This window comes from Capsicum annuum, chromosome 3 (genome assembly GCF_002878395.1).
Source record: "Capsicum annuum cultivar UCD-10X-F1 chromosome 3, UCD10Xv1.1, whole genome shotgun sequence".
Classification (NCBI taxonomy): domain Eukaryota; kingdom Viridiplantae; phylum Streptophyta; class Magnoliopsida; order Solanales; family Solanaceae; genus Capsicum; species Capsicum annuum.
In genome coordinates this window covers 105,316,021-105,339,236 of record NC_061113.1, presented here as the reverse complement: position 1 = coordinate 105,339,236, position 23,216 = coordinate 105,316,021, and the positions used below count along the sequence as shown (strand labels likewise).

Below are 23,216 nucleotides of genomic sequence, written 5' to 3'. Positions count from 1 at the left end.
ATTATGTTCCAAAAATAGCTTTTCATACTCGTTATGGTCACTTTGAGTTTCTGGTTATGTCCTTTGGTCTTACTCATACCCCAACAACTTTCATGGACCTGATGAACCGTATGTTCAAGCAGTACTTGGACAGGTTCATCATTGTCTTCATAGATGATATTCTGGTTTATTCCCATAGTGAGCGTGATCATGCCGACTATCTCTGAATCGTACGTTAGACTGTCAGAGATAATCAGATGTTTGCCAAATTTAATAAGTGCAAGTTTTGGCTAAGGTCATTAGTATTCCTTGGACATATGATTTTCGGTGATGGAATTAGGGTTGATCATCAAAAGACCAAAGTGGTAAAAAACTGGCCCAGACCTATCTCTCCATCAGATATCAGGAGTTTCTTGGGTTTGGCTGGCTATTATAGATGGTTTGTTGAGGGATTTTGTTCTATTGCATCCCCTATGTGCAGATTATCTCAGAAGAAAGTTAAGTTTTAAGTTAAGTTTTAGTGGTCAGATCCTTGCGAGAAGAGTTATCAGGAATTGAAGACTCGACTCACCTTAGCTCCAGTCTTTGATCATCTAGATGGTCCAGTTGGTTTCTTAGTGTATTGTGATGCATCCAGAGTAGTTTTGGGTTGTGTCCTTATGCAGGATGGTAAGGTTATAGCCTACGTCTCCAGACAGCTTAAACCCTATAAGAAGATTTATCCTACTCATGATCTCGAGTTAGCAGCCATCATTTTTGGCTTAAAGATTTAGAGGCATTAGCTATACGGTGTTTATGTAGATGTGTTCATGGATCATAAGAGCCTTCAGTATGTCTTTTCTTAGAAATATCTCAATCTTCGTCAGAGAGGGTGGTTAGAGCTCCTGAAAGATTATGACATGAGGGTCCCTTATCATCTAGGCAAGGCCAACATAGTGGCAGACGCTCTCAGTAGACTGTCCATGGGTAGTGTTGCTCATGTTGAGGATAGTAAGAAGAAGTTAGCTCTGGAAGTCCATCAGCTTTCCAGAATAGGCATTCACTTAGTGGATTCAGAAGAGGGTTATGTATGGGTTCAGACTAGTTTAGAAAAATATTTAGTTTTCGAGGTGAAAGAAATGCAAGATAGAGATCCCAAACTAGTTAAGTTGAAAAAGTTAATCAAGGACAAGAAAGTAGAGGTTTTCTCCCAAAGGGGGAGATGGTGTTTTGCGTTGTCAGGGTCATCTGTGTATTCCAGGTGTAGATGACTTAAGGAAGAGAATTCTTGCAGAAGTGCATGGTGCGTGCTACTCTATTCATATAGGGTCCACAAAGATGTACCATGACTTGTGGGAAATCTATTGGTGGAGTGGGTTGAAGAAATATGTCGAAGAGTTTATGGCTAAGTCTTCTATATGTTAGCAAGTTAACTTAGAGCATTAGAAGCCTAGTGGGTCCATGCAGGAGTTCAGTATTCCTACTTGGAAGTGGGAACAAGTGAACATGAACTTTGTGATGGGTTTGCCTCGTACTCATTGCCAGCATGATTCAGTTTGGGTCATTGTAGAAAGGATGACCAAGTCAGCTCATTTTCTTCCAGTCCATACATCTTATTCAGCCAAGGATTACGCTAATCTCTACATCAGAGAGTTGGTTAAATTGCACGATGTCTCATTATCCATTATCTCAGACAGAGGTACCTAGTTCACCTCTCATTTCTAGAAAGTATTACAAAAAGGTCTTGGTACCCCAGTTCATCTCAGTACAACCTTTCATTCTCAAATAGATGGTCAAGAAGAAAGGACCATTCAGACCCTCGAAGATATGCTAAGGGCGTGTGCAATTGATTTCAAGGGTAGTTGGGATGACCACTTGCCTTTTATTAAGTTTGCATACAATAATAGCTATTATTCTAGTATTTGGATGGATCCATTCGAAGATCTCTATTGTAGGAGATGTAGATCTCCAGTTGGTTGGTTTGAAGTTAGTGAGGGCTCAGTTATAGGCCCTGGCTTAGTATTCAATACCTTTGAAAAAGTCCAGTTGATCAGAGAAAGACTCTGGGCTGCCTAGAGCCGATAGAAGTCTTTTGTAGATATTCATAGAAAGGATCTCGAGTTCAAAATTGGTAACTATTTCTATCTAAATATCTCCCTCATAAAGGGAGAGAGGAGTTTGGGAAGAAGGGAAAGCTTAGTCCCTGATATGCCTGTCCCTTCAAAATTCTCAGTCGCTTTGGTAAGGTAGCTTATGAGCTCGAATTGTCTTCAGATCTAGCTTCAGTTCATCCAGTCTTCCATGTCTCTTTGGACAAGAAGTGCATGGGTGATCCAGCAGTTGTAGTCCCTATTCAGAGCCTAGATGTTCCGAACAGCCTCTTTTATGAAGAGATTCCAGTCGAAATACTAAACTATCAGAATCATAGACTGAGGAACAAAGAAGTCCCTCTAGTCAAAGTTCTTTGGTAAAATCAGTCCATTGAGGGAGCTATTTGGGAAGAAGAAGAAGATATGTGAACCAAGTATCCTCACCTCTTCTCCGCCAACACAGATCAAGCTCAAGGTAACAGTTCTCCTTAAGCTTTTTAGTTTCATGTTCAGACTTCAGTTTCAAGCTTGGTATATAGTTCATGTTATATAATCATGCATCAGACGTGCATTCTGATTGTGAGAACCTTGGTTCATCAAAACTCTTAGCCATGCCTTCATGATTTAGTTACAAAAGCATCAGATATGTATGCTCAGTATGATATATTCAGTTATCAGTCATGTCAGTCATAAATTCATATTTCATTCATTCATGTTCAATATGTACATCGGTTTATCTTCTCCCCTCATTCTTAGTCTTATTTGAGGATGAACGTTCTCATGGGGGAGATATTGTAATACCCCATACTTTTTCCTAGCTTGAAATTGTCTCAAGAATGTTAGAAGCTTTCTTTGAAAGATGAATCCACTTTTGTACACGTTGAATTTTTATGATTTTTATTTTTTATCATATGGGAAATTAAATTAACTTTCCAACGATACCAATTTCGTCTAAATCCTGAATCAAAGTGAAAAGTTATGGATATTTTATCGAGAGCTGTCAGAATCGCATAGGTGCGACGGCTAGATTGATGGACCATCTATCTAGCGATGGACCATTGCCTTGACCATCGAAGCCAAGGGAGTAAGGCAACCTTCTGGATAAGGTGCGAGGGACAGGTTGATGGACCATTGAACTTGTGATGGACCATCACCCAAGATGTCGCTACTAAGGCAGTAAGTCATTTTCCTGGTCCACGTGTGACGGTCAAAATGACTGACCGTTGAGCCAGCGACGGACCATCGCACCCATCGTCGTACATCTCGTTCAGTTATTTTTAAGTCATTTTTAAAGGGGCTTTTTGGTCTTTTACCACCAGTTTATATACCTAGTAATATCCGACCAAGGATCAAAAAATTCATTGTTCTTCCACAATATAAAAAATTTCAGTTTTTTCCCTAAGAGCAATCCTTAAGCAACAAAATCCAAATCTTCTTCAAGAACTAAGAGATTCAAATTCTTGAATTTTAAGAACTTCAATAAACTCACAACCAAGTATGCATAGCGTTAATTTATGGACTCCTTTCGTCCATGAAGCCCAAGAATCTCTTTTCAAGGTTCAAGTGTATTGATTTCTTTATGCATTTCATGTTGGTTTAGCTTTCGTTTATGTTGATGATGACCAATTGAATTCTAATCCATCTTGGGTGATCAATTTTATGTGGAATTGATTAGTATAGGTGTAGATTCATATGAACCTATGATTAAACCCTTGGATGATGAAATTAGAGTTAAATCATGATGTTTATTTGTTGTATAATGTTGTCTACATATACTATGCTTACCATGTGTTTGATTAAATACCTATGTGAAGGAAAAGTGCCGAACTAGTTTGATATTATACAATCCTCATGTGTGTACCAGTTTATGCATATCACATGTTTGATGAAATGCCTCAATAAATAAATTAAGGATTGTGATGTTTGTCATGTATTCAATAAAGTCATCCTTTGTCAGTTTCTTTCCATTGAGTCCTGGGGGTACTTGTACCCGATAATTTTGTTGTGTGCCTAGAACCAGTGTTATGTTTTCATGATATCCTCTGCCGAGATATGTTCAGTAAAATTCAGTTAGTCGTGTGACTCAGGAAAACTCAGTAAAACTCAGAAATCCTAGAATCTCAGAAAGCTCAATAATATAGAAATCTCTGTAATATTCCGTTAGTTAACAGAACTCAGTTAACTCAGTTTAGTTCAGTTCAGTAATTCAAGTACAGTGTCTATTCAAATGGGAGTAGAAATTAGCACCGAGTAAACCCAAAGATGGGACCACACACTGTCAAATGATGGTGTGATTCTTAGAAGTCATCCTTACGTTCGAGAACTATGTAGCCAACATAGGTTGAGATATCAACATTGTTCGATGAGGGTTGATGAGGTGGATAAGTACTGTTAGATGAGAGCCCCATCGTTCTCTTTTGGGGACACTATCAGATGAGGGTCACTCACAGCTCGTCCTTACCGGTGGTGTGGTATTGACATCCTTCTAATTGGGGTTACAGATTAGACCCCAACTCAGCTATAATGCATTATTTGTGGTATGTTGGTTAGATAACTACTTCCCACAGTTTTAACTACAGAAATCAGGTCTGTTAGATGTAGTCATTCAGTCTCAGTAATATAACTCAGATAGTTCAACTAAATTTAGGACTGTCAGATACAGTCAACTTAGAACAGTATAAAACTCAACTAGCTCCATCAGATTCAAGACTGTCAGAGAAAGTAACTCATGTTATTAGTTATATCAGTCATCAGAACTCAGTTATCAGTCATGTTAGTTATCAGTAAATTTATGTTATCACGATCTCAGTTATAGTTACTATGTATTCTCATGTTCATATTAGTCAGTTAGTCAGTATTGTTCATATAAATGAACCCCATGCATTCAGCCTACCTCACATGTATACCAGTACATTTAAAGTCCTGACGTATTTGCACTATGGTGTCTTATACCATAGGTTCAGAGACACGAGCTCTAGAGCATCAATAAATTCCAGTCTCAGCAGTCAGATTTAGCAATGAGTCCTCATCTTTCGAGGACATGATCATTACTTTATTATCTCATTAATATATTTATTAGTTGGAGCTAGTTGGGGACATGTCCCATCAACTCCTTATTCAGGAAGTTCAGTCATGATTTAGAGGTTTTTCAGACTACAGTATGTTTCAGACAGTTTATTTTACTTGTAATGGGTATTTCATACCCCACCTAGATGTTATATTTTTATCAGATATTATTTCTTAGTGTTGAACCTTATGACCTTTCAGTTCATGTTTTAGCATTATACAGTATATTATGCAGTATGCAGGTACAAATATTAGTCATGGGTTAGCTTGTGGTCCTTTAGGGTCATAAGCACCGTATAGTATTCTGGGTACCATATTCGGGGCGTTACACCTCAGCGGAGTGTCGAATTTATTCTTTCACGTTTCAGATCCTCATTTTCTAACTATGATTGACCTCTACTTATGTCATAATTAGTTAAAATTCTATGTATGTTTTCGTGGCTAGTGCATTAAAGATGTTATTGATAGAGGTTTAGAGAAAATGATAAAGATGATTTTGTAGTGGTTTGCCTACAAGTTCATGTGTGGTTATGAAGATAGGCTTGAATGTCATGTTGGTGTACATGTGGAATGTATAGTTGAGTATAAGCTTTCAGTATAATTCAGTCCATATAGCTAGCAATCCAGCCTAGCAGTCAAAAGACAAGTTCCTATGATTTCCCATCTTTCCTATTCATGAGGTCATTCATTCACGACCATGCAAGTCATAAATTTAGTTTAGTTTATGTATCAGGCATTAGATTCAGATTCCAGATATTCAGCCATGATTCAATTTGTATGCATCCCGTGCATCATCTCAGTTTTTCCTTAGTACTTCAACCTAGTCAGTATCATTCGAGGGACAAAGTATCCTAAGGGGGAGATGTATTGTAATACCCTGAGTATTTATGTCCTGAACCTTTTATTTTTCTTTATAAAATAGGATTCAACTTTAAGTAATGGTTTCTCATCAGTTGACTCTCTCATTTCTATCTCAACCTTATAGTCATTCTCATGTCATTGCATGTATTCAAGAAATCAGTTCAGTTCATGATATTCAGTTCATGTATCATGTTTCAGAATCAGTTATGAAATCATGTTCCAAGCCAAGTATGTTCAAAATATTATCTCATTTACCTTCATACAGTACTCTCATTCTAACCAGTCTCATTCGAGGAGGAATGTTCCCAGGGTGGAGATAATGTAATACCCGCTATTTTTGGGCTAGTCTTTGAATCGTCGTTCCTACGTGTATAAGCTATAATCTAAATAATTCCCATGAAAATAAGATTTTCATGATATTTATCCTCATGTTTGATTTTATTTTGAGGTTAAAAACGTTCATAAAAATCACTTAGTACAAAGTTGAGCTTAGAGCCTTTGATTCGTCAAAAGTTTGGCATTTGATTCTACAAGGATCTACTTTAAACGTGTATAACTCTTTATATACATAGTATTTTTCATCTCAAAACCCACCAAATGTTAGATAATTGAATTAGCTTTCCAACAATATCAATTTTTCCTAAATTCGATACCCGAGCAAAAAGTTATGGCATTTTTCGTGTGAGAAAGTAAGCCAACGTGATAGCAAAGCGACGCGTCGGCCAGCACGTTATGGAACTGTATAACACACTAATTAAATTTTTAAAGGGTATAGGGGCACTTTTGTCACTTCCCCTCACCTAAATCCGTCCATAACACTTAATTTCAGCCCCCATAAGCAATATACACTCAATTATTCATCTTTTCTCTCAACGAAAAGCCCTAGCCTCCTCAAGAATACAAAGAACTTCATCAATTTTTATTCAAGAAAAGAAAGAACTCAAGTTTCCTAAATCAAGAATGCGTTCAAGATTATGTTTCTCCTTCAAGATTAAAGCTTTAAGGTATGTGGGAGTTCATCCATGGGTACTCTTTCACCCATAGAGCCCAATAACTCTTTTCTTTTAATTAAAGAATGAATTTTCCATTATGATGGTAGTATGTATGTTCAAGAAAGATTTAATTTCATGTTTTCATGGTGGTTTTAATTCAAATCAGCCCATTATGATTCCATGAAAGATTTTGAATTCTCCAAGCTATGAATTGGAATTTTCCATGCATTATTCAAGTAAATACTATGATATATCCTAAATTTATGATGTTTAGCAATATTCCCATGTTTTAAATTCACGCCTTCCACATGTTTGATGAAATTCCCATATAATGTTAAGTCAATTTCTAGACGAATCCCCAAGTTATGAATTTTTCCATAGAACTCTATTGTTCCCTCATGTTTAAGACATTTTTACGTCACTAGAATAAAAACACCCTTTAGGGAAGGGAATTCCCATCACTAAAAGTCCAATTCTGGTCGCAAATGATCTTTTAGGAGGTGAAAATGCTAGTCCCAGCTCGTCGTTATAGCCTCCTTCGCTAAAGGTCAATTGCGACGAGGTACTCTAGCAGGTCGTTAAATGTCATTAGCGACGGTAATATATGCGGTCTCAAAAACACTTTAGACTGTATATCTTGTCCCACATAGATGATTATCTTTAAAAAGTTGTTATGTTCTAGTCGCTAAACATTTTTTGCGATGAGGAACTACCTGGTCCTAAATTACTCTATCAGGACGAGTAATTACCTTGTCCTTACTAATCTTTAAAGACGAGCAACTGCCTCATCCTAAATTAACTTTTAGAGGTGAGCAATTAAACTGTTGTTGATTAACCTATAGAGACAAGCAACTAACTCTTCCTAGATTATTGTTTAGATCAAACAATATTATATTCATATATCTAATTTACCACAAATGGTACTACTTGAAACTTCATATCATAAAAAGTATATATTTCATTGCTAAATATAAATTACTACTGAAAAAGTCAAAGTACAATAATTAAATATAGTTTCAATATTTGTTAAACAAAAAAAAATTGACTAATGAATTAATATCCCGAGCTAGAATATTTTCAATAGTTACAATATTTTCTAAACAACAAAAACTTAACCTACTAACATCCCGAACTAGAATATGATGTGAAGCTTTACATAACGTTCTTAGCAAAATAATAATAAGTTTGAGCATCTTCTAAACTTTCATCTTCACTTGTAACTTCAATCTTCAGAAATCTATAAGAACAAAATTTTCTAAAGACAATTAATATCTCATATTATGCAAAATACTGCATCTTAATTCATAAACCCTATGAAGATAGTCAAAAAGTACTTTAGAAACTGAAACCAATTATTAACTAAATAGACAATGGGCCAAAAGTGCAAATCCATACACAAAGAGCACAAGTATAATATGAATCCAAGTCCTGCAGACGTAAATGATCCCGCAGCTCCCTCAGTACATGAACACAAGTATAATATGAGCCTAGTTCTCACTCAAAGAAGTGACAGATAGCTTTGATTATGATTTCAGGTAAACCAAAGGAGAAAAATGACGTTGGTGAGGCAACTACAAAGAAGACAAGTGATGTTAATAAGGAAGAGAAGAAGGAACCTGATCAAGTTTCTAAGCCACCAAAAGGTAATGTTGACGAGTCTAATGTTGTCAAGGAGAACGTTGAAACTTCTAATGAGCCTGACAAACCTGAATCTGCTGAAAAGAATATGGTAGATGATGAGAAAAATTACGTTAAAAAGAAGGAAGGCACAATTGTTGAGAAGAGTAAAAATGACAGTATGAAGGAAATGGAAGTCGAAAAAATGAATAATGAAGAACAAAATGATGTGGGTGGTGAGAAAAGTGAAAAACGTATAGAAACTGGTGCGCTCAACTCATTTCAACAACTCTCAGGTACCCAAAATGCTTTCACAGGATTTGCAGGCACTGGATTCTCCAGCACTACGTTCTACTTTGGAACTATTTCAAAAGAGGGATCTCATCTGGGTTTTTGTTCTGAATCAGGTGTTGGTTCTCTTTTTGGAGCAAAAAGTGACCAGTCACTTTTTGGACTTAATCTTACCACTAATGGAAATACTTCTCTGTTTGGAGAAAATAATATTATAAGTTATATATATTCTATAGATAGAGTTCTATGGTATAAAACACAATAATGTTTTCAAGACCAATTGAGAAACTGGATACCATCACAACGAAAGTTTTAATATGCGAAAAATCTACAAAGGAACGCTAGCTATATGCTTAACACATGAAAGTCAAACGTCTATGAAAAAGTTGGAACTTTAAAGGAAATGGGAGTGACTCATATGCTGACAGTTTTGTCAAACATGTATAAGTGGATTTTTTCACAGCTTAATTTCATGGCATGGGAGAAATTCAGTGAGATTGAGAGGAATAACAATGGATCTAGAAATGCCCAATCCAAAGAAAGAAAAGTACCAAGCGTATTATGTTGAATCCACTTCCTCTTTGACACGTATAGTAAGCTAATGACTTCTTTTGACCAAAAATCTGAACCTATGATTTAGTGTCATATACTCTTTTTTTTTTACAAAGGTAATATTAGCATCATTTACTGATATTAAAAGCAAAAAGCACAAAAAAACTCAAAGATCCATTGGGTTCTAAGAAATAATGAAAAAGCAAGGAATGAGAAAAATATACAATATTCAAATGCATCCAATGAGCCATACATACTTCAAGGAAGCAAAACAAAGATAACAACCAAACAAAAATTGCCTGTATTGTGTTAGGGGGAAATCATCTGCCAAATAAGTTCAGGGTTTTGCATCACTTCTTGAAGATGGGAGTTAGAATCAAGCATGTTCCTTAGCTGTGGATTGTGCCCAAGCATCTGAACACCAAAATACTACCGAATGAGAGCTTGACAAGAAGCTTTCCATGACAAATAGAGGAAGAGAAATAAAGTAAGGAAATAAAGGCATAAATTTGATGACTACAAGCAAGCTGCAAGTCTAGGCAAATAATACCTGGTTTATGTACTGAGGATTTGAGAGGAGAGACTGCATCATCTATGAGACGGCTGGATTCTACATCATCTGATTTATTGAAGTATCATCTGGTATGACACCTAGAATTCACTCAAGATCTGTCAGCGCAAGTCCACCTAAGCCAGTAGGGGGTGGTGCCCTCGTTTCCCAGCAGCATTTGACCTAATAGTGCTATTAGTTTGGCCAGCACCAGTTGCAAAAATTCAAAGCACAGGGGAAACATGATAACAAAAGCTCAATCATGTGCCATATCTAGCCAACAAGAAAACCTTATGAAATACTCTGATGCCTAAACACTGCCTACTCAAAGCTCCTAAATGTACATTGAATTATGCATACAACATGGAGGATGAAAATTATTGCAGAACAAGCATGAGAAGCTTATGCGAGCAAAAACATTTTCTTTGTAATGTGCAATATTTTTAATCAAAGAAGAAACAAAGCCCAACAGAGAAAAATATGGGGTGATCTTACTCATTTGCCGAATCCATGGTGGAAAAATTACCCGTTATATTCATTGTGAGAGGTAGAAGGTACTGGTGGAATAGTCAAGACATGCAACCCAGCCACCACCGTTATCCCCCACTCTAAAAACAGAGAGACAAAAGTAATTAAGCATGTCTAAGGCAAGAAAAGATCATGAAATCAAAGGATATAAAATAAAAGTAGCTTACTGCCAGCTGTAGCCCAAGGATTAGGAAGTGGAATAGTGTTTGGAGCAGGTGTATTAGCAGTAGCCTCAGAACTAGTACTTTGTGGATTAGTTGACTGCTCTCTACCTTGCCTGACACCCTGGGCACCCAAAAGCATTGCTAACGGGTTTGAACTAACATCACTTCTTCCATCGCCACCCATAGTTGTTGCAATTAGAAAATGGTCTTGGACATTTTCATACACATGCCTCAGCATGTTAAATCCCTCAGGAGAAGATTCATTATGGTTCATTGCCCTATCTGTATTATGCATCATCTCATACATATGTTTGGAGTTTCATGCAGCCTCTATTGTCTGACGTAGAGTAGAAGGATCATTGAGAATATGGGCAAGCTCTGGATTATGATCCATGATCTATCGCATTTGAGGATTGTTCATTATTAGGTTACAGATGATTTCTGGGTTGTTTATTAAATTCTTAACAAGAGGCATATTTAATATGTCTCTCATCATATTGAGATTTTGGGTCAATTGCTGCTGCACCTACTCAAAATCTGGAAGGCCAACTACAAATAAACCACCACCACCACTTCTAAGACCAGAAAACAGTGAAGCCTCAAGGCCTGATCCAGCAAATAATCTGCCTGCATTTTGAGTGGCATCAGAGGGTGCATTATGATTAGTATTTGGATTTCTAGTATTGGTTGCACTTGCAGTATTCAAGAAAGAGCTGGTATAGAACCTCGAACAAAATGTACACCGTGATCTGCCTCAAGTCCTATCAATCACTTACAAATAAGATAAGCAAACAAAATGTACACCGTGATCTGCCTCAAGTCCTATCAATCACTTACAAATAAGATAAGCAAAAAAAAATAAAAAATATTACTGCCTAATATCATGAAAAATGCATGCCTCACAGAGAAGAATATAGTCATGTAATACATAATGTAAAATTACAAGTTAACAAATAACAGGGTAGACGGAGGACAAGATACTCTATCAATTCCCCTATAGCAGGAGAGTGGAACCATAGTTCATCCCAAGACCCTGTGTCTTACGCTTCAAATACCCTCTTTTTCTTGTCTGTTCTGATCTTTTAAATGTTGATATTAACCATTGACAACTTGATTCTATAAAGAATAATACTCTCCAAAAATATGGCCTTGGATAAAACTCTAAGCTAGGGGTCATCAGGCCTTTCTCTTAAACTATAGTACTTGCAAGTCTAATATTATCACTTCTTATACTTGCTTTGGAAATAATGCTCAATCATATGAGCTAAAGCCGCTTTCATCATTAGCTATCATCATCATATGAACTAAAGTATGCACCCTTAAATAGAGAAAGTATTAAGTTGAGGTCCTACTTTGTCACAGTACTTCCATATACAACAACAACAAACCCAGTGTATTCCCACTTAGTGGGGTCTGGGGGGGGTAAGATGTACGCAGTCCATACCTCTACCTCTGATGAAGTAGAAAGGCTGTTTCCGAAAGACCCCCGGCTCAAGTCACGAGATATCACACAAACACATAGTACAGCACAGAAGCAGATGACATAACATAGATACGGCACCCATAAGGAATATAAAACAGAGTAAAGCAGGAATGCAGGAATATACAGCGGAGGAAAGCACACATATTCGTAATAAACATGGAACACGGAACACGGAACATTGAATACGGAATCATAACAGGAATACACCCCCACCAATTTATTCCCTACACTAGCGACCCGAACTGGCCCTAATCCTCTGCCGTAATTCGCATCTTCCATACCTTCCTATCTAGGGTCATGTCCTCGGTGAGCTGTAACTGTTCCATGTCCCGCCTAATCACCTCACCCCAGTACTTCTTCGGTCTACCCCTACCCCGTCTAAAACCATCCAACGCTAGCCTCTCACACCTACGGACCGGGGCATCCGTGCCCCTCCTCTTCACGTGTCCGAACCATCTCAATCGTGCTTCCCGCATCTTACACTCCACTGAAGTCACACCAACCTTCTCCCGGATAGTCTCATTCCGAACTCTATCCCCTCGGGTCAGTCCACACATCCAGCGCAACATCCGCATTTCTGCCACCTTCATTCTTTGGATGTGGGAGTTCTTAACTGGCCAACACTCCGCTCCATACAGCAAGGCCGGACGGACTACCACCCTATAGAATTTGCCTTTAAGCTTGGGCGGCACCTTCTTATCACACAGCACCCCCGATGCGAGTTTCCACTTCATCCATCCCGCCCCAATACGGTGCGAGACATCCTCGTCAATCTCACCGTTACTCTGGATCACGGACCCGAGATACTTGAACTTATCCCTCTTCCCTACCTCCTGTGCTTCTAGCCTCACTACTACCTCATTCTCCCGCCTCACGTCATTAAACTTACATTCCACATACTCTGTCTTGGTTCTGCTCACCCTGAACCCTTTAGACTCCAGAGTTTGCCTCCACAACTCTAATTTGTCATTCACACCCCCTCGAGTCTCATCTATCAGGACTACATCGTCTGCAAAAAGCATACACCACGGCACCTCCCCTTGGATACGCCGCGTCAACACATCCATTACTAACGCAAACAAAAAGGGACTAAGAGTAGATCCCTGGTGCAATCCTGTCAGGACAGTGAAATGCTCTGAGTCTCCTCCCGCCGTCCTCACCTGGGTTTTCGCTCCCTCATACATATCCTTAATTACTCTGATATATGCCTGCGGTACTCCACTCACCTCCAGGCATCTCCAAAGTACTTCCCTGGGGACTTTGTCGTACGCCTTTTCCAGGTCGATGAACACCATGTGCAGATCCTTCTTCCTCTCCCTATACTGCTCCACCAACCTCCGTACCAGGTGGATTGCCTCCGTCGTCGAGCGGCCGGGCATAAATCCGAACTGGTTTTCCGAGATAGACACTATCCGTCTCAGCCTCACCTCGACCACTCTCTCCCAGATCTTCATAGAATGACTCAGTAACTTAATCCCCCTATAGTTATTGCAACACTGAATGTCCCCCTTATTCTTATAGAGGGGGATCATGGTACTCCACCTCCACGCCTCGGGCATCTTTGCCGTCCTGAAAATTTCATTGAACAATGCAGTCAACCACCTTACACCAGCCTCTCCAACGAACTTCCAAAACTCCACCGGTATCTCATCCGGCCCCGTCGCCCTACCCCTTCGCATCCTGCGGACTGCCTGTCTAACCTCGTCTACCTTAAAACGTCTACAATAGCTAAAATCCCGACACTCCCCTGAGTGCTCCAGTTCCCCTAACACAATAGCTCTGTCCCCCTCGTCATTCAAGAGCCTATGAAAGTACGACTGCCATCTCTTCTTTATGTGGCCGTCCTCCACCAACACTCTACCGTCCTCCCCCTTAATGCACCTCACCTGATCGAGGTCACGACCCTTCCTCTCCCTAGCCTTAGCGAGTCGGAACAACTTTTTCTCCCCTCCTTTCCTCTGTAACCCTGCATACAAGCTCTCAAAAGCGGCCGTCTTAGCTGCCGTGACCGCTGACTTCGCCTCCTTCCTCGCTAGCTTGTACTCTTTCCTGTTTACCCGCTTCTCTTCTTCGTCCTTACTTTCCACCAACTTAGCATACGCCTCTTTCTTGGTCTCCACTTTCTTCCCCACCTCTTCATTCCACCACCAATCTCCCCGATGATGTCCGGCCCGGCCCCTAGAAACACCCAACACCTCCCTTGCATTCTCCCTGATGCACGTTGCCGCCCTGTCCCACATATTATCCACATCCCCCCTACACTCCCACACCCCCATTCCCGCCAACCTCTCCCCTATCTCCCACGCATTCACTGGCGTCAAACCGCCCCACTTAATTCTCGGTCTACACTCCTCACTCCTCCTCTTTCTATTCTTCTTTATACCCAAATCCATAACCAAGAGCCTATGTTGGGTCGAAAGATTCTCACTCGGGATGACTTTACAGTCTTTACACAACGCCCTATCCCCTTTCCTAAGCAACAAAAAGTCAATCTGGGTCCTGGCTATCGCGCTCCGAAAAGTGATCAGGTGCTCGTCCTTCTTCGGGAAGCCCGAGTTCACCACCACCAGCCCAAACGCCCTCGCAAACTCCAATAGGGTCGCCCCCTCTTCATTTCTCTCCCCAAAACCAAAACCACCATGCACATCCCCAAAGCCTCCCGGTAGCGCCCCGATGTGCCCGTTGAAATCCCCTGCTACCACAATCTTCTCCGAACTGGGCACGCCTCTCACCACGTCCTCCAAAGCCTCCCAGAACCGCATCTTCTCCTCCCCCTCCGATCCCACATGCGGCGCATAGGCACTACACACGTTCAGGGTAAACCCCCGAATGACCAACTTAATAGTCATCAACCTATCGTTGATCCTCTTCACCTCCACTACCTGACCTCTAAGCTCTTCATCTACCAAGATGCCAACTCCATTCCTACGCCTGTCGCTCCCAGAGTACCACAGCTTGTAACCGTCCACATCCCTAGCCTTAGACCCTACCCACTTGGTCTCTTGGACACACGCAAGGTTGATCCTTCTCTTCCTAAGAATCTTCACCAGCTCTATGGACTTCCCCTGAAGGGTCCCTATATTCCAAGACCCAACCCTCAGCCTACCGTCGCTATCCACGCGCCCCCCCCCACCCCCCCCCCCCCTCGCCATCCACCCCCCCCCCCCTCCCCCCCCCCCCGCCCAACCCTTGGCCTCCCCCCCCCTCCCGCTCTCTCCCCATCTCCCGCCCCCGCCACAGCCCCACGCCCCAACCCCCTCGGACATGACCCTAACCACCCATTACCACCCACAGCCACAACTACACGAAAAAATAGGAAAATATAAGGATATACCCGGTGTCAATATCAAAGCAGCAGCTAGGAGATACAAGGCACACACACGTTCAAAGGACTACTCCCGAAGCAAAACTAAGAAGCGACCACAGCAACAGCAACAACAGACAACAAACAATGTTCACAAATCCCACGCAAGTCAATAGTAAAGCAGCAGCAAGTAATACAAGGCTCGCACAAATTCAAGGAAATATTCCAGCAACCAAACTATACTCAATTACTAGTATAATATGAAGAATGAAAGAATGCAGAATGAAGAATGAAATAAGCAAAGGTTAGAAGTCACCGGATTTCACTTGTAGACCAAGCCGGCAACCAAGCCCCGCTTCGACCTACTGCCGGTGGATCGCTACAGAGATGTATCCGCGGCTGCTGACGATGGAGCGGCGGTGCAGCTGAAGACCGAGCTTCGGCTGCTGCAATGTTGTAACTGCGCCGGAGGAAGGGGGGGGCGGTCTGGACAGAGAAGGGGTGGGGGTGGGGGTGGGGTGGGAGGGGTACAGAGGGGGGAACCGGATCTCAGCGACGGAGGTCGGTGACCGGCGGTCAGTCCCGGCGGTCGGCGTCGGTGACCGGCGGTCGGCGACAGCGACGAGGCCGGAAACCGAGGCGCAGGGGAGAGAGGGGGTACGGCGGTGACCGGTGGTAGGGTCGGCGCCGTAGATCGGCGACGGCGATGGAGCCAAATATCGGCGCCGGCGCCAAAGCCGTGGACCGGCGACGGCGACGAAGCCGGAGACCGGCGACGGCGACGAAGCCGGAGACCGGCGACGGCGGTCGACGCCGGGGACCGGTGGTTGGGTCGGCTCGGCACCGACGGTCGGCGTCGGCGCCGAAGGTCGTGGACCGAGAGAGAGTCTAGTGAGAGAGAGATCTGTTAGAGAGAGAGATCTGTTAGAGAGATTTTAATTAGAGAAATTCCATAATTAGTTCCGTACTTCCATATAAATCAACAATTAAAATTTAAAGGTCGTGCCTTTAACTATTTTTCTTGAATAGCTAGAAAAGAGAGGAAATTTTATTTAAAGATTTAGTTCAATAATAACTATTGAAGATTATTATTAAATAACTTATATACATTGCACTGATTTACTATCAAAACATCGGGCCACTTATCAATGAATTACCCAAAAAGTCATATTTAACTCATCACTCCTTAGTTTAGCTCCCCCCCCCCCCCCCCCAAAAAAAAAAAAAAAAAAAACACCACACTTGTCCAACTCACATTGTCAACAAGGTAAAAGTAGCATACAAATCTGTACTTAATCCATCACCTATTCGAATATGTTTCTCCATATTCATTATTTGCTCATCACTGTGTGCATACATACCCCCCCCCCCCCAATTATTTCAACTTTGAGAAATGAATTCATTTTCTACTTAGGCTAACATCTTGTGTGATGTGCATTCTAATCAACACTGGATAGTTTATAGTGACTAGTGGAGCTTTTCTTCTTATTTTGTTGATAGCCAACCTAAGTCATCTCTTCATCTTTATACCATCAATAGATAGACCCCCAAATATCAAACTTTATAAACAAGGAGTAACATATACATGTCATAAATTACACCTTAACAGAAAAAACAACAATCACAATTGGCAAATATTCAAAATAGCAAGTCATTAATACCAATAACGCAAAAAATAGCCTAATTAAATTAGAGACCTTTTCGATGACTATATAGATAAATCCCCAAATCTCAAACCTTTTAGACCCGAAGTACCATATCTATCTTAACAGAATAACCAAAAACCATAATCAATAAAATATCATTTCAATAATTCCCATCATGCAAAAAAAAATAACTAATTAAATTAGGGACCTTTTAAAGGACTATACGATATATCAAGAAAGCAGCAGTAATATAATTTGGGATAATTAATATAACTGTAACAAGCTAGTGTTTGTTCATTTTTCACGATCCGGCCTTTATATATAAATCTCTGTCCAAGATTCAACCTTGGCTCCTATCATGAGATTCCAAATCTCATAGAAACCATATGAGATGACTTATGGAGACCACATCAAATAAACAAATCAAGTACTTGAATTAGTATGTTTGGAAAGCTTCAACACTTTAATCCAATATCATGGACCAAATGGGCTTACAAAGAATGGATTATCCAACAAGCTAGTTAGGCATAAACCATTTAGCATTTTGTATCCAAATCTTTCAGTTTGATTTGGCAAGGCATTAAGCTATAGAACACTACCCAGGCACAATTGTTATACCATAGGGAGTAACTAAGAAGCAACTTAGGATGAATTGTTAATAGATGTAATGGTTTAAGGCACTATCATAAATGTAAGTAGCAGATCAATCTCTATTTACTACCATCTACAAAACATTCAAGGGGAGCAGGAAAAACTTGTTAAACATTTTGGCAGGATGAACCTTCAAGGCTCAAGTTACACATACAATACGATAAGCAATTAACATGTAGAAATAAGATTATCGTTTATATGTGTCTTTCTTTCTAAACATGGAAATAATATTAGGATATCATGATGAACATTGAGAATATATAGTAATTACCAGTATCACACCCCCACAGTTTTAAAAGGCTAAGGCTCTGTCGCACCCCGCCCAGCCCGCCAACTTAGAGATTAACCCGCCCTTCCCTGCATAGTAGTAAACCCGCCCCACTCCGCACTCGTTACACCTCATTTCTATTCCTAGTAGCTAAAGGATAGATAGATGATAATTGACCATCTACAAATTGATAAATTTCATAGTAAATTACTGAGTTGTACAAATTTAAAAAAAAAAAAAAACAAATTCTCAATAAAGAATAAGAAGAATAAGAGTAGCTCGAACAACCAATTAAACAATAAAAAAAAAAATTACAAACAATTTTGGAAGAAAAAGAATAAGAAGATAGAATAGAAATAACAACTCTAATTAGGGTTCGAGAGAGACAAACAGAGATTAGGAGAAATCTGCAGTAATCCAAAGCCTTCTACAATTGGCAAAGTTGCTGAACACTCTTTGCGTATATGATACCAAATCTGCAATAACCCAAATCCTTCTACAATTGGCAAAGATGCTGCAAGATCATTGACAATATGATATCAGTTTGTGAGGTTAAGGTAAATTGCGACCAACTATTGTTTAAGGAAAAAAGGTCTTTTGTGGTCAATTTTTTTAGAAAAGTAAAATAAAGTAGGATTAAGGAGCGTAAGTATATATTTAGTGAAATAAAAATACAGCATTAAAATTTTAATATTGTATTTTGGCAGTACTTTTCCCGCTTAAGGTTCTAAATTCCAATTTGGGACAAGTTAATTTTTGTAGGGACCAGATTTTGTACCTTCACAATAAAATATAATATTAAGGACCGATATATAATCTCATCGTAATACATGTACTTTTAGAGACGAGATTATTAATCCAACCCTAAATGTTGGTCATAAATAAAATAATTTCTTGTAGTGCATTCAGGCTATGAAATTTATATGTTTCGATGAAACGCCTATGTCCTATTTCAAGAGAATTATAAATGAATTTCCCCAATTCATGATTTTAGTTATGCTCCCATGTTTAAGATATTCTGATGTCCAAGTTCATGATCCCCATGTGTTTAATGAATTTTCCCATGTTAAAGCCTTAATTGGCGATTTTTAATATTGAATTCATGCTATTGCTACATATCTAAAACTACCCTATGCTTAATTTAAACCATGAATTGCATGTGTTTGATAAAATGCCTAAGTGATGGGTTTCTTTAAATCATGACTATTTATCATGTCCTTAAAGACTTAGTATAGTCTTGGTGTTATTGTTATCGAGTCATGGGGGTATTTAATACCTAAAAATCTAGTTGTTTAACTAGAATTACAATAGCCTCAAAATAGTCTTAGTAACATCACGAACAGTAGTACTTAGTCAATTTACAAAACTCAGCGAACTCAGTCCGGTTCAATCAGTCAACACAATCAGTTACAGTCCAGTCAAACCTAGAACAGTCTAGTGTTCTGTTCAGTATGTATTTAGTTGAAAGTAGGAATCAACACCGAGTGAACCTTACGATGAGGGCTCACCTGCCAGTAAAGAGTATGACCTTTAGTAGCAGTCCCTTACTTCCTAAACTACATTGCCAGCGTAGGTTGAGATATCAACCTGCCAGTTAAGGGTTTATAAGGTGTTTACCTATCAGTTGAGATTAACACCATTCTCATTAGGGAACCTGCTAGTAGAGGGTGAACCTTAGTCCTTTGGGACAATATTTAGTGGATCCACACAGCCAGTGTCTGTACTTGTGGCACGGTACTGACACCCTTCCGACTAAGGTTATAAGTTGGACCCCAATAAGTTCATAGAGAGGCATGTCAGTTAGATGAACACTTCCATAATTACAGTTTCAACTCCAGACTTAGTATGGAACTCAATTCAAATCTACATAATCAGGACTATCAGAAAACGTCACCCATATCAGTATAGAACTCCGTTTAGTTCAACAAAATTAGGACTGTCAAAATTAGTCACCCAGTTATCGGTAAATCATTTATCAGTAATATCAGCTATCAATTACTCAGTCAACAGAACTTAGTAATTTAGTTCCATTACAATCTCAGTTACATTCTTAGTTACGGTCTCAATTATAGTCCCAATTACCATCTTAGTTACAGTTTTAGTTATAGTCTTAGTCAAGTAATCAATTCAGTAACTCGGTTCAGTTTCAGGTTTGCTTAACCATAGTGTATAGTTATCAGTTATTTAGTTATCAGTATTTTAATACCTCTGTTTATAGACTATTTTAGTATACTGTTATATGCTTTGTCTTGCATTCTCAAATAATACAGTTTTCACAAATTCATGCTCAGTTACCTCATGTTACTCAGTTAGTCCTTACCTTATATGAATAGTACTCTATAGTTTCAGTCCAGTTATTCAGACTGAGTACAGTTCAGTCATACATGACTAATATTCAGCTATCAATAATTTAGTTAATCATATAAGTTAGTATGTTTATAAATTCGTGCTCAGTGTGATTGTACATTCAGATCCTTAATTTACGTCAGTCTTAATCATGTAGTTTCAGACCCAGTATTCATATCGTATCTATGTTTTACCATGTCCCAGCTTCAATTCTACTTATATCATTAAAGTAAGGTTTACAGAAACTAAGTGTAGAGATTAACCATCTCATTAGAGAATGTTTGTCACTCATGCTTTAAGATATTTTAGTTTCAGTTTATTCAAGCATATTGATGAGTCTACTTACAATTAGCATGCATGTTTTATGATTACGTATGAAATTAGTTTTACTTATTACATTTACCCCTGCATACTCAGTACATTCCAAAAGTACTAATCCACATATACATCTGTGTGGATATATTATTTCATAACGTAGGTACTATTTGTATCCCACACATCACGATCAGACACTTGTAGATTCTAGCCAGCAGGTGATGAGTTCTCCTACTTCGAGAATTCCAAACAGTTTTAGTTCATGTATAGTTCATTTATTTTCATGTGTATTGATTAGTGGTAGTTGGAGGCATGTCCCAACTATCTATAGTCAGAATAGTAGATGCTTCATACATGTCAGTCAAAGTCAGTCATGTAATTTTAGTTTAATCCTTCAGATTTTCCATATTGTAAAGCTTATCAATATTGTATCTATTTTAGATTTTTAGTATGATTATGTTTCCGCATAACAGAACATCCATTAATTATTCTATAATTCATTTGGTTAACAGTATGCCAGTTCATGAGTTTTCTTGGGATCACTTATGGTTCTAAGTAATGTGTGATGACTAGGGGTAGTCTCGAGTAGTTACAAATTTGGTATCAAAGCAAAGAGTTCAAGTTTCCTAGGGTGTTGTAACACCACAATTCGTTGAACCGGAATGCTACACAGTGCTCATGACCTCAAGGGACCATAAGCTAACCCATGACTGATATATGTACCTATATACTGCAATTTATGATATAATAATACGGAATACATAGAACTGTAAGGCCATAAGGTTCAACTGAATACAATCATGTGGGTGAAAATACCCAAAACAACTCAATATGAACGTAAATCTGAACATAAATCTGAAAGCCTCTAAACTACCTGAATAAGGAGTTGAAGGAACATGTCTCCAACTAACTCCGTAACACTGAACTGAAGAAATAAATAAATGAATTAAATCATATTGTCCTCGAATCAATGAGGACTCACTGTGTCTCTACGACTGGAATGCTATCGCTACTGCTGGACTGGAGCTCGTGTCTCGGAACATATGGTGTAACATGAAAAGAAAGAACCATAGCGCAAATGAGCCAGTACAACTGGAGTACTGAGTATACGAGGAAGGTAGGCTGAACATAAAGGGTTTCATGCATGAACAACACTGACTGACTAATATGAAAGTGGGAGTGCAAACACATATATATAGAAACTGGAACCATGAATACGTGATAGCATGACCTGTAAGATAATACATGGTTTACTGATAACTGTCATGACTGATACTGAAACTGATAACATGGACGACTGTATCTGGCAGTCCTGTATATACTGAAATCTGAAGAACGCCCTGAGTTCTTTTACTGAGATTGATACTAAAACTTTGGGAAGTAGTGTTTAACCGACATGCCCCATGTATGCCGTTATGGCTAAGCTAGGGTTCAATCTCTGCCCCGACTGGAGGGGTGTTAATACCGTGCCACGGGTAAGGACAGCCTGTGAGTGACCCTTATCTGGCGGGTACTCAATGAGAACGGTGGGAACCCTAAACTGACGGTTAAGCCACCTCATTAACCCTAATCTGACGGGTTAAGATATCTCAACCTACGCTGGCTATGTAGTTCTGGAACACAAGGATGACTACTAAGAATCACACCCTGAAGTGGTGGGTGAGTTCCCATCCGTGGGTTCACTCGGTGCTAACCTCTACTACCATCTGAAGGGATTGGACATGAATAACTGACTGTGCATGACTTAATCTTACTGAATTCCGTTGACTGGTGGAATTTTACTGATATCTGACAACTGACTAAGATCATGAGGTTTTCCTGAGTCACATGACTGACTAAAGTCTATGGAATCATAGCTTGAGTTCGGATATCGTGAAACATGATATGGATCTAGGCACACAGCTATAGTTTTTGGGTACAAGTATCCCCAGGACTCGATGGAAGAAAACTGACACACATGACTGACTTGATCATAAGAGTAGAGTCCATAATTTATAATATCATAAGTAAGGATCTCATACTAAGCATGGTTATCAACAATGTATTGCATGGAAAGGATTTCATATCACATGAAAGTACTTGCACAATCTTAATATCATGTTCATTACATAATCATATTGGTAACACAGACCAATATCATGGAAGTTCATGTGGATTGCATGGTTATCATACATCTTGTTCATAAGAAGGATTTGCAAGTAAACATAGCATAATCTCATAATAATAGTTCATGAGTATTCCAACAACATTTACAAGGCACATTAACAACATGGAAGTCATTGGAATGTAAGGGCATATCATGAATCCTTCACTTAGTCACAATTTAGCTATATTGCATGATTTCTAGTTTATTAGGCATTTTATCAAACACCCTGCATGCACATCTTAAGCATAGGTGAAATCATCAAATTATACATCTTGAACAACCAAATTTACATGTTTCCAACTCATATGATATCATGAATTCACAAAAACATATAAAGATTCAATCTTGGAAATCACCCAATATCAACAACATGATCATCAACACCCAA

At 39.3% G+C, this 23,216-nt stretch overlaps 1 protein-coding gene and 1 long non-coding RNA gene across 5 annotated transcripts; both read right to left on the bottom strand.

The window, feature by feature from the left end:
* Positions 1-7,989: 7,989 nt before the first annotated feature.
* LOC107863615 lies at positions 7,990-8,679 on the bottom strand. Its single transcript, XR_001672370.2, has 2 exons — positions 8,584-8,679; positions 7,990-8,204 (listed from the first exon to the last, which is right to left on the bottom strand). It is a non-coding gene; the product is annotated as an uncharacterized LOC107863615 (long non-coding RNA).
* A 1,041-nt stretch (positions 8,680-9,720) lies between these two features.
* Positions 9,721-12,165, bottom strand: LOC107863614 (ubiquitin domain-containing protein DSK2b). Of its 4 annotated transcripts, none has more exons than XR_007052990.1 (5): positions 11,395-12,165; positions 10,673-11,296; positions 10,504-10,585; positions 9,978-10,169; positions 9,721-9,841 (listed from the first exon to the last, which is right to left on the bottom strand). XR_007052990.1 is itself a non-coding variant. In XM_047408218.1 (4 exons), exons 1-3 carry the CDS (start codon positions 10,974-10,976, stop codon positions 10,115-10,117), a joined length of 432 nt encoding a protein of 143 aa, XP_047264174.1. In that variant the 5' UTR covers positions 10,977-12,165; the 3' UTR covers positions 9,721-9,841; positions 9,978-10,114. The 4 variants fall into 4 exon arrangements, 1 of the variants encoding a protein (XP_047264174.1); XR_007052991.1 differs by having other exon boundaries at positions 9,978-10,160; XR_007052989.1 differs by having other exon boundaries at positions 10,673-12,165.
* Between the last annotated feature and the right edge of the window lie 11,051 nt (positions 12,166-23,216).